The 14,453-nt window shown below is 36.5% G+C and overlaps 5 protein-coding genes across 6 annotated transcripts; 4 read left to right on the forward strand and 1 right to left on the reverse strand.

Annotated features, from left to right (window-relative positions):
* The first annotated feature begins 6,104 nt into the window (after positions 1-6,104).
* On the forward strand, positions 6,105-6,692 carry LOC117570483 (uncharacterized). The gene is made up of 2 exons (XM_034252167.2): positions 6,105-6,164; positions 6,219-6,692. Exons 1-2 carry the CDS (start codon positions 6,105-6,107, stop codon positions 6,690-6,692), a joined length of 534 nt encoding a protein of 177 aa, XP_034108058.2.
* Positions 6,693-6,975: 283 nt separating this feature from the next.
* LOC117566526 (uncharacterized) lies at positions 6,976-7,580 on the forward strand. The gene is made up of 2 exons (XM_034246067.2): positions 6,976-7,051; positions 7,107-7,580. Exons 1-2 carry the CDS (start codon positions 6,986-6,988, stop codon positions 7,578-7,580), a joined length of 540 nt encoding a protein of 179 aa, XP_034101958.2. The 5' UTR covers positions 6,976-6,985.
* Positions 7,581-7,938: 358 nt separating this feature from the next.
* Positions 7,939-8,502, forward strand: LOC117566525 (uncharacterized). The gene has a single exon (XM_052004185.1). The coding sequence runs from the start codon at positions 8,030-8,032 to the stop codon at positions 8,486-8,488; it is 459 nt and encodes a 152-aa protein (XP_051860145.1). The 5' UTR covers positions 7,939-8,029; the 3' UTR covers positions 8,489-8,502.
* A 47-nt stretch (positions 8,503-8,549) lies between these two features.
* LOC117569367 (uncharacterized) lies at positions 8,550-9,584 on the forward strand. Its single transcript, XM_052004184.1, has 2 exons — positions 8,550-8,718; positions 8,772-9,584. Exons 1-2 carry the CDS (start codon positions 8,638-8,640, stop codon positions 9,243-9,245), a joined length of 555 nt encoding a protein of 184 aa, XP_051860144.1. The 5' UTR covers positions 8,550-8,637; the 3' UTR covers positions 9,246-9,584.
* A 1,950-nt stretch (positions 9,585-11,534) lies between these two features.
* Positions 11,535-12,540, reverse strand: LOC117569808 (uncharacterized). 2 transcript variants are annotated; one of them, XM_034251124.2, is made up of 3 exons: positions 12,278-12,540; positions 11,902-12,192; positions 11,535-11,845 (listed from the first exon to the last, which is right to left on the reverse strand). In XM_034251124.2, the coding sequence occupies exons 1-3, from the start codon at positions 12,350-12,352 to the stop codon at positions 11,687-11,689; spliced, it is 525 nt and encodes a 174-aa protein (XP_034107015.1). In that variant the 5' UTR covers positions 12,353-12,540; the 3' UTR covers positions 11,535-11,686. The 2 variants fall into 2 exon arrangements, with proteins under 2 accessions (XP_034107015.1, XP_034107013.1); XM_034251122.2 differs by having other exon boundaries at positions 11,902-12,219.
* Positions 12,541-14,453: the final 1,913 nt, after the last annotated feature.

Genomic DNA, 14,453 nt, shown 5'->3' on the forward strand with positions numbered 1-14,453 from the left:
TACGTAAAATTTTCCGCAGCTTTGTTTAATTGAATTCATGTAGAAACGATTAGTGATCATATATTTGTACAAAGAAAAAAAGGTAAGGTAATTTGTTTTATTTATTACTGCTTTCTGCCTATTCGTCATATACTTAACATGCTCAAAATTAATTGGATTTATTTCTACTGTTTTGTGGAGAGTTAATTAAAAATATGTAAGAAACCTACAATCTAGTTGTTCACCCCGCTCCCTATTTTGAATAAAAGAAAAACAGTGTGATATAAATTTTAAAATATACCAAATTAAAATACTTAAAATTTACCATAGACTGTATTTGGTCTAGTGATATACTAGTATTACAGTCCAAAAGATACTAGATTATCAGCGAAAACAACTAAGACCCATAGTAAGAAACGTTTTTGCTCATACACAAATATTTCTTATAAATTTTCTATCGCAACCAAATGATTTATTCGAAAGTTGTTATTTGATTTTCATCGATTTTCGGGGTCGGAAGAGGGCATGACAAAAATCCGATTAGATTTTATTGCATTGGAAACAGGTTTTGACTTTTAAATACATCTGCACCTATTTTAGTGTGAACAACATGTTCGTCGTATGTATATGAACTTTGCCTCCCTTTTCCACAAAGTCATTTCGCGAATGAACATTGGGCATATCATGGTTTGAGTAAAATCGAACCACGATGCGAAAGACACCTCCCATCAAAAAGGTAGGCATATGCTCCTTGCGTGGTCTGAAGCTTTGCCATGTATAGTTACCCTTAAAAGAAATATTTAATCTTAAACTCTATACTGAATTGTTCATTTGAGCTCACCGCTAGAAATGGACACTTGGGTGGAAGGTTGCCCTGCTTGAAGAGGTTCTTGAAGGTATTGGTTATTATTTGGCTTTTGGAATTCATTCCGTTGTTAATAATTTCGCAGATGGGCAAATCAAATTCCAGGTTTGGTGTTACATTTTTGCGACTCTGACGATTGCCACTGAAGCTGATATAACTTCGAATATTCGGATCTAGATTACGACCCAAAATAAGGTCAATAGCCAGGCTTTGTTCATCAGGTAGAATAACCATTGTACATTTATCAACGTAGGCAGGATTTACAGTGACATTCACTCCCAAAAAGCGGATTGTGGTCTGTAAGATATACGTATAACAATTATAACTTATTGTAGTAAAATTTTCAATGTCAACTACCTTTTTGCTAATTGCTCTTAAGGCCAATAATAATATAAATGCGAAACTCAGCTTGCACCTCATGACTTAGCTAACGGCTTAGATCAAATTGAATAATAATGCGAAACTGGTAGCTTTATAGTCTTTGTTTGATAATTACATTTTAAGTGGATATATCAATGCAATTTTTAAAATATTTGCCTCGTCACTGGTAAATTTGTCCAAGCTATTTTTAGATCATTCGAAGGCAATTACGTTGAAAAAAGAACTAATATTAAAGTGAAAGTATAGAATTACCTCTAAAACTATATTAATAATATTTCTACTGTTTAGCAGAAGAAATAATGGATCTATATTTATTTATACAGTTGATAAACATATAAGGTTGGCTAAAAAGTCTTGCGGTATTTTTATTGAATTTTCAATTGTTCATAAAATTGGTTATAATAATGCGATTTAAGTCAAATATGCGTGGTTTTGTTCGATGACGAGTTCCCAACGAGATGCCAACTTCATAATGCCCCTATTATAGAAGCTCGCTTCCCTATTGGCAAAAAACTCGGAGAGCCAATTTTCACAGGACTCTCTTGTGGTCATCTTCCGACTACCAAGTTCGTTCGCCATGGACAGACATAGGTGGTAGTCACTTGGTGCGAGATCCGGACTATACGGTGGATGCAAAAAAACCGCCCATCCGAGCTCCCGGAGCTTCTGGCGAGTCCCCAAAGATGTGTGTGGCCTGACGTTGTCCTGATGGAAGACAATTCGGCCTCTGTTGATCAAAGATGGAGTCTTCTGCATGAGTGCTGCATTCAAGCGGTCCAGCACAGGTCCGAATTGAGCGTTTGGCCATAGGGGATCAGCTCATAGTGGATGATTCCCTGCTAATCCCACCAAACACACAGAAGAACCTTCCTGGCTGGTAATCCAGGCTTGGCCACCGTCTGGGCAGCTTCACCGCTTTTCGACCACAACCGTTTGCGCTTCACGTTGTCGTAACTGATCCACTTTTCATCGCCAGTCACCATCCGCTTCAAAAACGGGTCGATTTTGTTGCGATTCAGAAGCGATTCCCATGCATTCATACGGTCAAAAATGTTTTTTTGAGTCAAGTCGTGTGGCACCCACACATCGAGCTTTTTTTTTAATCCAAGCTTCTACAAATGGTTTCAAACGGTTTGATGACTCATGCCCAGCTCTTGGCCGATGCTACGGCGCTACTATGCTGATCTCTTTCGATCAATTCAGCGATTTTATCGCAATTTTCGACGACAGGCCTTCCGGACCGTGACGCATCTTCGACCACCTCCGCACCAGAACGAAAACGTTGAAACCATCGTTGTGCGGTGGAAATGGAAACTGTATCGGGTCCATAAACTGCACAAATTTTATTGGCATCATGAGTTGCATTTTTGCCTTTATCGTAGTAGAACTGTAAAATATGCCGTATTTTCTCTTTATTTTGCTCCATCTTTGGGACGCTATAACTCACGAACGACTCAAGACAAACAACAATAAACACGTGTTAGCGCGAGAAAAGAGCTTTCTAAAAAGGTATAGCATGAACCGATGCGACGAATAGAAGTAGAACTACGCGCTTGCAAAAACACCTATCGGAAATACCGCAAGACTTTTTGGCCAACCTTAAATATAACTTATTAAAAAAAAAATTCTTTTATTTTCAGCAATATATACATACGTACATATAAAATATTTACTTTATTAACCAAGTCTTACAATAAATATGCAGTGCATAAACATGTCTGCCGAATTTATCTTGAAGCGACCGTAGAAACCTTTCAGCTGAATGCGATAATCACCGGAAAACATAAAGCCGGGTATTAGATCATCCTCCAGTCGAAATTCCTTTAGATAGTAATATCCTGGGAGAACTGGACACTTGTCCGAAAAGTTTCCATAACTCAAAATACTAGCAACCCATCTTTTGTAAACCGTATTTCGAAGTGATAAAAGCGATCGACATATATCCATACTATAGCTGAAGATACTGTTGTATTTCTTAGCATTTTGTAAGCGCAACTCAACGTCAAAATAGATCTTAAATCCCTGCATTATTTTGCTTTTGGTGTCCATCTCGGCATAAACTCTGCTATCGACAATCGATAAATTGAATTTATTAAAGTGCTTTGGATTATGGTTACACTCATCGCTCAATATCTCCATGTTTTTCTGAAACAAGTGATCTTTGGTTAACTTAATATCTTTGGCATTTAATTAAATGAAATATTACTGCTAAAAGTTCGCGAAATGCCAATACAAATATTATTGCGAAAAGTTGAATTGTTGACTGCTCAATATTCATTTTGAATTTCGACGAACTTTGAAACACTGATTTCAATATCGAGTCAACTTAGCTAGAAAGGCCACAATCTGTAATGAGCTGTCACAGCTGAATTTAATCACTGCATTTCGTTGAACAACTTAAATACTTTGATGGCTTATCAGATAAATGCAATACCATTAAAATATTTATATTTTTGCATAAAAATAAATATATTAGATACTTATCTTAGCCTCAATGACACCTTCTAGATTTTAAAATGCATGTAATCAAATTGTAATACGCATTTACTATTAGTTGTTTTATTTAAGTAATATTTGTACATTCGTTGTTAGAGAATCATTTATGATCTATAAAATAATGACATACGTTTGTAATTATATATTATTATTCTTTTAAATGCCCAACAAAATGTTCAACCACTCGCACACATTAGTTTTATTTAGTAGAATATTGATTGTCTTATTGAATAGTAACACAAAACATTTTAGTATGAATCTTGCAATATTTCACGTAATTGTCTTGCATCTTACCAGCGTGGTATTTATCGAATATTAAAAATAATTAACAATAATTATGTGTTAAATTAAAAAATCGATATTTCTTTGTAGATGTCCAGCGTTCTCATTTTGAATACTCCATCCTGTGATGAATATAATCGCAACTACCTGTATAACTTCTCCTTGAACGTGAAAACAAGCAAATTGAATTTGGAAATGAATCTTATAAGTCCTCTACATGCGGGACTACGGATCAATATGATTTTTCACTCTCGAATGCCCAGCTCAACGAACTATCGCAACTATTATCATTACTCTTTGGACATATGTAATCTATTGTCATATCAAAAGAACAATTTGTTCAAGCGATGGTTTTCAACTTTTCAGTTTTATGGAAATTTTAGAAAAACTTGTCCAGTTCCGCCAAACTATTACTACATGAAGGACTATGAAATTAACAAGCTTGCAATTCCCTCATTTCTGTTCTCTGGCTTCTATCGCATATTTATCAATATGGTTCAGCACAAGCATCGAGATCAGGATAAAGACTTGATTATTGCCTGTAAAGTGGAGGTACAAATAAAATGAGCAAACAACTTATGTTTAGACTTTTTATACCCGCTACAAATGGGGTAGAAGGTTTACATTTTTAATGTAGTGATGTATTTACATATGTATATATCAATTATAGCAGATAGTATATTTTTGTAATTTTCCGGTATATTCTCGACATACTCGACTGTAGCTTGCTAACTTGTTTCTATATACTTCTTTGATTTTTATACATATGTTATTTGTATAACCACGTGTGAATAATTTTGAATATCAGCAGATGCTGAATATCAACAGACGAAAATAATTACTTAGATAATCTACAAATTGGGAGCTAATGTAATTACTCTAAACATTTTGAGAGTAATTAGGGATTATGTCACTTAAATATGGATTTTCTTGTTGGTTCACAAGCCTTTTTGACTTTTTCATTTGTGTATAAAATTCTCTGTTAAAAGTGTGAATTATGAAACCTTTGTTCCAAGCGCTCATCATATTGTGTCTGATTCACTTTATTACAACGGTAAATATCAAAAATTATATTAATTATTATATTAGTCAACTCATGATATTTTTTATTCAGGTGAACAAAGCGTTTATCTCCAAGCCACCAACTTGCGGAACACCCAATCCGAAATATATTCGTAGCTTCTCCATCGTTGTGAACAAGATGCATATTAATCTTGATGTATATCTCAATACTTCGATATATTCTGGAATTTTTGTTAACATGGAATTTCTTTCACGCAAGCATAATTCAAAATCCTATCAAACTTTTTATAATTACTCACTTGACATGTGCCATATTCTGGGCAGTCTGAAGATTAACATATTCAAGGAGTGGATTTCATCGCTAAGGAAATATGGCAATTTTGCAGCAAAGTGTCCAATTCTTGAAAATCATTATTATATAAGAGACTACAAGAGTAGTGAACTCAAACTTCCATCGATCTTCTTCACTGGTTCATATCGCCTGGGTCTCAAAATACTTCACTTAAAAAATAAGAACAAAATTCAAGAAACACTAATTGCTTGCGCCTTCGACATGGATGTTAAGTAAACGATGATATAATACAATATTTCAAGAATAATGAAAAGGGCAAAAACTACCACGAAATAAAACATAGTTTCAATATTTGTTATATAATTGTATAGAATTTTTGGATTACATATTTATATTATTTTGAGAAAAATTAAATAAGAACTAAGATAAGAATAAACTGCGATTGCGAGATACCCGAAACCCATTTTTAATAAAAGCAAAATCGTGCGGTATTAATTTTAAAGTACATTAAATTAGCATACCGCAAAATTCTAAAATATATCAAGGGCTGTATTTGGTATAATGGTGTAGTACTATATTCAAAATATACCAGAAAAGGATGAGGTTTAATTACTCTTTGTCCACACATAACATAAATACTACATAACTTTTATTGTGAACATCAATTAAAAATCGATTAGTTGCGAGTATCTCGTTCATCCCGCTAGCTCGATCATCCACCACCATTACAGTAAAGTTCACTTGAGTACAATCATCGAGATGAAACTGTTCGTAATTTGTAAGACCATGTGCTGCCTGGAAATTACAGCTCTGCTTTGCATCTCTAATCTGGCACTAACGGAAGCTGTGAGTATTATTTACAATTAAATTCTTATTTAAATATTAATTCTCAAAAAAAAGTCTAGCCTACTGATACAATCTGGCGAAAGTAAGTTCAGTCCCAAGTACTTTCAAAACTTTACCATTGACATCATCAACAATACTCTCAACCTGGAAATGACCACCATAAAGCCCTTTACACGTGGCTTTAAGGTTCATCTTGACTTCTCCATCAGTCTGGGCAAAACAAAGCATTATCAAAGCGTCTTCTCACACATCATTGATACTTGCGGAGTTGTATCTGCAGTGAAAAACAATATATTTAAGTCCTGGTTTCAGTCAATGCTGGAGCATGGCAATTTCATGTACAATTGCCCAGTTGTTGTGGGTCATTATTTCTTGCGTAACTGGAAGTTGGATGGACAATTGGTACCTCACTACTTGTATGCTGGAGATTACCGTGTGAAGGGTCACTTCTTCTTCGGCAAACTCAAATCGAAACATGAGGATTTTGTTTTAGATCTAACTATATTTGCATTGTTAAAAACCAATTAAGTTAGGTTTAAAAATACAACGCAAAAATATAAATACTTCTAATTTGAGTATCTGAATTGAAATCTGTCGAATTTTAACTACATCTTTATAATTTCAATCAAGTTATTAATGTTACAGAACTTTTAAATTGGTCAATTAGACTGTAAACAACCTAAATATAACGTAATTGTAAAATAATTATCATAACGCATCGTTGAGCTCGATAATTCAACTGAATTGAATTATAATATTGGAAAAATAGGATAAACTGTTAAAATTATTTGCTTTAAAAGTTGACGCCAAAAGCATCACAAATGTTTTCAAACAACCTCAAAGTAATGGTAACATTTGTTATATTATATTTGGCAACAGATATTATGGTATGTCCTCGCTTTTTAGAAAATGCATTTATCAAATTTAAATTCTTTTTAACAGGCAAATAAAATGATATTCAAGAACGGAGACTGCAGATACAATCGTGAATTTTTTTCCAACTTTACACTGCTCGTTAACAATGGCCAACTGCAAATGGATATGATTCTTGTGAGACAACTTGTCATGGGTCTAAAAGCACATCTCAGCTTTGAATTTCGTGTCTCCAAATCCAAGACGTACCAGAGCTTATTTCAGCATGATCTGAACTATTGTAATATGCTCAGGGGTAATCAGCAAACACTTTATCGTCGTTTGTTTTTGAGCATGCTTAAGGTGGGGAACTTTGCCAGAAGTTGTCCCATTCAGCCCGGATATTACTATTTAAAGGGCTGGACATTTAATGGTGATATTGTGCCCTCATTTTTGTACTTGGGTGACTATCGCGTTGGCGGCAGTTTTTACTACGGAAAGTACAGAAGAAAACCCGAAAATCCTCTGTTAGAGTGCACCTTGGAAGCCATACTGCACAACTAAGGAAAGATAATAAAACTAGACTGTATTCTTAAAATAGCTATAGAAGAAATAAATCAGACTGGCTCGATTTCTAATAACTTGATATATTTAATTTATTTTATTTTTAACTGAATCCAATTTATCGCACACTGAGTGAATAAATATATACACAAACAAACCATTTTCAATTGCGTATTTAGATAGATGATCGTCAGGCCCGAATGCGATATTTGATTAATGTAATCGGTCTGGCAGTATAAAAATATGATTTATGAATATATCAACAAGCGCATCGTAGACTTTAAGGTTAGTTATTTAAGGGAGATTCAATGTGGAGCTTACTACAGCTCTGTGTATTTTTGCTGATCATCTCCGGCAACAAAGTGAAGTCAGTAAGTTAATCTTTAAATGAAAATGCTGAATGACTTTCAAATGATCGGTTTGCGGTTATTCAGAAACGAAGCATTGTGATGACAGTAGGCGAGAGTAACTTTAATCGCGATTACTTCACCAACTTTACATTTCAAATCAAAAGTGGTAAAGTCTTTCTGGACATGTATCTGAAGAAACCTCTGCTCAAGGGTTGGCGAGCTCGTCTGGACTTTCAGCTGCGAGTGAGCAATGCGAAGAGTTTTCAGAGTATTTTCTCCACCACAGTTGATGTGTGTAACATTGTGAATGTCTACAAGAATAATCTATTCAAGAAGTGGTATAGTAATCTGCTCAAATACGGCAACTTTCTGCGACAATGTCCGTTAAATTCAAGTCATTACTATATACGCAACTGGCAATTTGGCAATAATCTGCTGCCACCATTCATAACGACTGGGGCGTATCGCTTGGAGACCTACAATTTCTATGGCAGGTACAGGGCCAAAGACGAGGTCTTCATAATGAGCTGTAGTGCCGATGCCACCATAAATGATTGACCAAATGTATAGTTTAGTGAAATAAATGATTATTACTATGACTCAAGCCACGTGTGTGTGATTGATTTGTTGCTAATGAGCTCAGCTAAATTACCATAAGTATTTGGGCAAGCTGAGATCATTCTAATTTGGACACTAAAAGCGTGAAAATGTTGCAGTTGCGTAGTGCTTTGAGTTTCGCTATATTTTCCCTCACTTTGCTATCAATTGGAATAAATCCTAGTGAAGGAGTAAGTTTGATTGAGTCTTTCAAAGAATTCATAATCCATGAGATTCATTTCAGGAGCGACGCGTTGACTTTGTAGGCACTAACTACACTTTCAATCCGGCTTACTTTACGAGTTTTTCGATCACAATTGTGAATAAAAGCATAAGCATGGACATGGTATTGCTGAAGCCCATTCTGCGTGGCTTCAAGGTGCACATCGACTATCAGCTGCGCATGGCCAATGCCAAGAGCTATCAATCGATCTTCAGTCGCCACGTCGATGTCTGTGCCATGGTCAGCACTGTTAAAGATGGTCTGCTCAAGAGCTGGTTCAAGAGCATGGCCAGCCACGGCAACTTCATGGCCAACTGTCCAGTTGAGGTAGGTCATTACTATCTGCACAATTGGCGCATGGGATCATCGATGATGCATCAGTTTCTATACCCGGGAGAGTATCGCAGTCGCGTGAACTTCTTCTATGGCAAATATAAGACCAAGACCGAAGACCGTGTGCTCTCCATTGTAATGGAATCGCTTATATCAAACTGAGATAGCAGGTGGAGAATAATAACAACTTCTTCTGCTTCACCTTTTGTAAACTTAATAAAGGTTCATATCAGCGAACGGCTCAAGCATAATCGATGCGATGATGTTGACATTTCCTTCAAGTGTGCAACATATTCATTATAGCGCACATTTTATATTATGCCGTACCCGGGCAGAGGGCAGAGCAAATGGATGAAGCTAGCAGCTTCTTGAGATATAATAATATCCTGTACATGGCTTGCAACATGTGGCATGCTGTTGATTATCGATGGCGCACATTCTGCGCTGCAGTCAAGAGAGAAAAAGCGTACAATGAAATCGAAAATGGAACATTCAATTTAGCTACAATGTCCTCGATGTCATCATCATCATCATCTTCATCGTTGTCGCATCCTCATCGATGTCCTTTAACGCAAGGCATCTGTCGCATGCAGCAAATGGCGCTTTCTTTAACTGCATTTGACCTGTCGTCGTCTCTGTTTCCGACTGCTGCCTGCCGACTTCCGTCTGCCGCCTTCTAACTTGTGTCTCAGCTGTGTCTGTGTATGCTCTTTATCGTTATCGCTTCCTAATTGCCGCCCTCCACCTGTTTTGCTCGTCCCGGGAGGTCCTGGCATAATTTTCACACATTTTTCCCAATGATTTGCTCCAGGCTATGCGTGTGCATGTGGTTGTCTGGGCTCGCCAATTTGCCTCGATTCCCGCTGGTATAATTATAGTCTCTCAAGTCCTGTGCCTGGCAGCGCCTGAAGCCATTTGAGCTGGCCGCTTGACTTGTGCTAATGACTGAAAGACAGGTAAGCTTTGTTTAATTAGTTCAATGCCTACCGAGCCATTTAATTGGCCCATGCTCGGATATGGAATCAAAATTTGATTTATGTGGAATGTACGAGCAATTCAATTCGCCAATAAGGAAATTCAATATTGGGCAATACAAAGTATTTAAGATGTATAACTTCCATGTAAGACTTAACGTATACGTGTTTTTTCAAGAAATTGAAGCAAATATTAATTAGCGCTTTCTTAACAGATAGATTTTTCAAAACTGAGAGTATTTTAATTCGTCAAATGAAATTAATTATTGATTACTACACAAATATTGTTAAATAGAAGTCATACATTCAGACTTCAATATTAAATTGTATGTAAATTTATGATTTCCTCGAAATTTAAGCAAAAGTTTATCACCTCATGCTTGACAGAAAAGTATTTCAAAGTTGAGTGAGAGTATTTCAAAAGAAATTTAATATTTGGTGCTTTAAAAACTATTATCAAAGACAATTTAGAATGTATGACTTTAGTAAATTAAGGTAAATTTATGATTTCCTCAGAATTTATGCTAAGACTAATCAGCCCATTCTTGACAGAATTTCGAAACTATTTGAGAGTATTTCAAATCGCCAATATAAAATATAATATAGACATTTCGTGATGTATGACTTTAATATGAAAATTTTGGTAAATTTATGATTTATTCAAAATTTAAGCAAAAGTTAATCAGCCCATTCTTGACAGAAAGATATTTCAAAGTTGTTTGACTTGCGCGAAACCAAAGCACTTGCTTTCCCCATTGTAAATCAATTTCACGGCAAACAAACGTTAAACGTTATTTAACGCAAAGCACGACAACTATAATGATGGCAATTTCCTAAAGTACACGACGCTCACGCCCCCCGCATTACGTTGTATTGTCTCTCAAAGAGACGCCCCCGAAAACGCCGTAATGCACTGCGTTTGTTTTCAATGACTCTCTGCTTCATGTCGTCCCCCTCATTCCCTTCCCCCGTCCACTGTTCTGCTGTGCTCGTCGATGGCGACAAAATACAAGAAATTGCGCTTTGGTTTTGCCTTGATTTCAGCGGAAGTGCAATGATAGCAATAGGAAAAGGAGATGAAAAGAAAAGAGAACACTAAAAAGACGTTGCATACTTTGCAGCGCGTGCGAACGTGTCGAGTGTGATGACGGGGTTATGGGGTGGAGAGTGGGAAGAGGGGAGCCGGACAAACTTGTCGAGTTGTCGAGGGAAATACTTTGGCCAACTGTTATTGTCAGTGTTTAAATTATTTTGCGCTTAGTTTGCCACTCGCATAAATCGCAGCCAACAGCTGAACAGCTGCACTTGTCCGCCGTTGCGTGTCCACGTTCATGTCCATGTCCGTGTCCATGTCCTTGTCCGTCCAACTCGTCCGTGTCCCACGTACTTTATGCTGCACTCTTGTCAATATCCCCAATCCCCAGTCCCGAGTAACGAGCGTGCGTCGCGTGCGCAACAAATTCAACCATGGCCAGGTTTGAAGCTCATTAATTTATTTATGTGAAGTGCACGTGCCACGGTTTTCTCAATTGGAAGTGAAAAATTGTGTTGGCGATCAAATAGATAGATTTGTGGGCTCTCTGAATCATTCAATATCTAATGTGCGACAAATTGAACATTTATCAGCATTTACTTCATTTTAATATACACAAACATTGTGGTATTGGTCAGCATATCGTTGTCCCAATCCTTCATGTAGAACAACGCATCAATCCGAAAGTGTCCTGTGAGAATGAAAGCCGGTATGCTATCCTTATCTGGTCTCAGATCCCTCCAGTAATATTGACCCTTTCAAAAGGAGAATACTATTAGGAATTATTCTAATTAAATACTTTGTGACTCACCTCTTCAATGGGACAACTCATGGGCATGTTGGTGTATCTATAAATGTTCTGCAACCAAATTGTAAACACATTTATGCCTTTAGCTTTGCCAATCAGTTGGCACAAGTTCATATTGTATGCAAAGATATTTTTGTAACGATTCTTTGTCTCTCGCTGTGTGATATTCACTTTAAGCCAGAGATCTACAGTTAGATCTCTCACCAAATCGAGTGTCATGTTTATTGCCTTGTTATCTTCGCTAATACGCGCTGCATAATTCGAGGCATATTTGCGTCCAAAGTCGGTTGAAACCTTACGAAAATGTAACGTATTAAAAGCCTGCGCAAGAATTTATTTAAAGTCAATTTAAATTATATGTTTTGTTCATGAATCTTACTCTACGGCTGGTGCCTCTTGGTATATTATTCAACAGCATTATTATAATTAGTAATACGGTCACAATCCGACGCATAACTTGTTTACACTGAACACTGATTCACTAGTGAATTTTGTCGACAAAATACAATCAGTAAATCAAGTAAGATAATTATATTACTATTATTCGTGACCTTATAATAGTCCATTAAGTTGCATCAGTGTTGGATCGAATAGTAAATACTCTATAAAGATTGAATATTGTAATACAATTAAAAGTGTGGAAGTGTGTGTGTGTGTGTGTGTGTGTGTGTGTAGTATTTCTGACTAGAGAATATCAGTTTAGTTATCAACCAGTTATCAGTTTAAAAACATCGCAAATGCTTATCGATTAATTTAGTGTTGCAAGCCACCAAAAATACTACTAAATGGTAATTTATTTTAATTAACAGATAAGCTGTCATACATATGAAAGCAAAGCATAGTATATGAATAAAAGTTACGAAAAGACACATAAATATTTAAGAAGACTTCAGAAATTATACTTTGTTTCGAAAGAATATATGTTATTATGTTTTAAAAAAAAAATGGAAAATTTATCGATTAATTTAGTGTTACAAAACACAAAAAGCTACATTTTTGTATATTTAAAAAACATAAGTTGGCAGTCTGAATGGCATATAGAAGCGCAGACTACGAATTAAAGTTTGCAAAAACAGGCATTGAATGGTTAAAGAAGATTTGTAGTGAATCAAGTTGACTTACTTACTTCAACAAGTAATTTCATGTGCAGTGTTTTACATACTTAAGATTCGGTTGAAGCCTATGTAGCCATTGAATTTTATTTAAATTAGTGTAAGTACATATATTAAAAAAAAAACATTTTTAATAATAAAATCATATGTAATTAATAATTTGAAGTAAAGAAACATGTCTTGAAGTATTTACAATATGTATGTATGTGTTGAATCCTCTTTTTAGTTGAATAAATAATAAGATCTGATCTGCCACGTAAATAATAGGAAATTATAATCAAACTGTTTAAAAAGAAATATTGCAACATTTTGTGACCATATTCATATATAACATGACTTGTTTATAAAGCACTCCTCTTATAAAGCTGTGAAGCCCAAGTCCTAAAAAAACTTAGATAACGTTTTCTGCAACGTTGTGCTGCAGCCTCTTCAGGTAAAAATCTATCAGCGTAATTAAATTGCAGCGCCTCACAGTTTGCCAAGCAGATTGTTCACTGCAGCCGCAGTTGCCAACGTGGCGGGGACCTTCGCTGGAAATATGATAAATTGCCCCTTTCAAGAGGCAGCTGCAGTAGCCGCAGCATCAGCGGTAGAGGCAGCGGCAGCGGCAGTCAGACGGCATTTGCTGGCACATAAATTCAAAAAGAGCCGCTATTGCTGCTAACCAAATCTTAATTATAAATCTAAGGAAGCACTTGGAAAAAATTACCGCAAGCGCAGTGCACTGTCCTGTCCTTCTCTGTCCTGGGTCCTTGCTAGCAACGAGCAGAAAAGAAAAAAAACGAAAAGAAGTGAACACAAAATGAAATGATGATTTAATAGAATGGTCTGCGGGCACCGCCAGCTGGTTGGCTGAGCCGAATGAATGGGCAAGACGGGCAAGCAGCGGAAATGACTCTATAAGCTGCTGCAACCATAAACCGGAAGTTAACAGACTTTCGCTGATGTGGCAGTTTTCGTGTAGCTGCCGCTACAACGAGGAGGCTCCGCTGTGCAACTTGCGACTAGAGCTGCAGACACGGACCTGGACACGGACACAGGACATGGCCACGCTCGGCGGGCAGTCTGCGAAATTGTGACAGCGCATGGCCGCAGGATAATCAAATAATTTTTTCCTCATCGTCGTGTCTTGCTGCCTGCCGCCTGCCTGCTTTTTACACAATTGCTGGCATCTCTCTTCCTTTTTTTTTGTGGCTTCTTCGTCCCGGTGTGTCCCCCTTTCAGACTGCCTCGTTAAATTATTGTGCGAAATTGCCACAAAATGCTAATTGCCACACGATACGATCGAAACACATCTCTTTCTCTCTCTCTCTCTCTCTCAGCTTTTTTACTTTTCTTTCTTTTCGTTTCGGTTTGGTTTCCTTTGCTTTGGCTGGACTAAAACTTTTTCCAATTGCAGCTGTCAATGAATTTTGCTTACTTTTGACAGTTTCATTTTCCACT

The sequence above is a fragment of the Drosophila albomicans genome, chromosome 3 (genome assembly GCF_009650485.2).
Source record: "Drosophila albomicans strain 15112-1751.03 chromosome 3, ASM965048v2, whole genome shotgun sequence".
Classification (NCBI taxonomy): Eukaryota; Metazoa; Arthropoda; class Insecta; order Diptera; family Drosophilidae; genus Drosophila; species Drosophila albomicans.

What these genes read in the sequence shown, in the direction of transcription:
- LOC117569367 (XM_052004184.1), top strand. Translation starts at nt 8,638, where the DNA reads ATGTTGCAGTTGCGTAGTGCTTTGAGTTTCGCTATATTTTCCCTCACT. An exon ending in GAATAAATCCTAGTGAAGGA is followed by an intron (nt 8,719 to 8,771) that starts GTAAGTTTGATT and finishes GATTCATTTCAG; the next exon opens with GAGCGACGCGTTGACTTTGT.
- LOC117566526 (XM_034246067.2), top strand. Translation starts at nt 6,986, where the DNA reads ATGTTTTCAAACAACCTCAAAGTAATGGTAACATTTGTTATATTATAT. An exon ending in ATTTGGCAACAGATATTATG is followed by an intron (nt 7,052 to 7,106) that starts GTATGTCCTCGC and finishes TCTTTTTAACAG; the next exon opens with GCAAATAAAATGATATTCAA.
- LOC117570483 (XM_034252167.2), top strand. Translation starts at nt 6,105, where the DNA reads ATGTGCTGCCTGGAAATTACAGCTCTGCTTTGCATCTCTAATCTGGCA. An exon ending in ATCTGGCACTAACGGAAGCT is followed by an intron (nt 6,165 to 6,218) that starts GTGAGTATTATT and finishes CTCAAAAAAAAG; the next exon opens with TCTAGCCTACTGATACAATC.
- LOC117569808 (XM_034251122.2), bottom strand. Translation starts at nt 12,352, where the DNA reads ATGCGTCGGATTGTGACCGTATTACTAATTATAATAATGCTGTTGAAT. An exon ending in CAAGAGGCACCAGCCGTAGA is followed by an intron (nt 12,220 to 12,277) that starts GTAAGATTCATG and finishes ATTCTTGCGCAG; the next exon opens with GCTTTTAATACGTTACATTT. An exon ending in TGAGTTGTCCCATTGAAGAG is followed by an intron (nt 11,846 to 11,901) that starts GTGAGTCACAAA and finishes TCCTTTTGAAAG; the next exon opens with GGTCAATATTACTGGAGGGA.
- LOC117566525 (XM_052004185.1), top strand. Translation starts at nt 8,030, where the DNA reads ATGACAGTAGGCGAGAGTAACTTTAATCGCGATTACTTCACCAACTTT.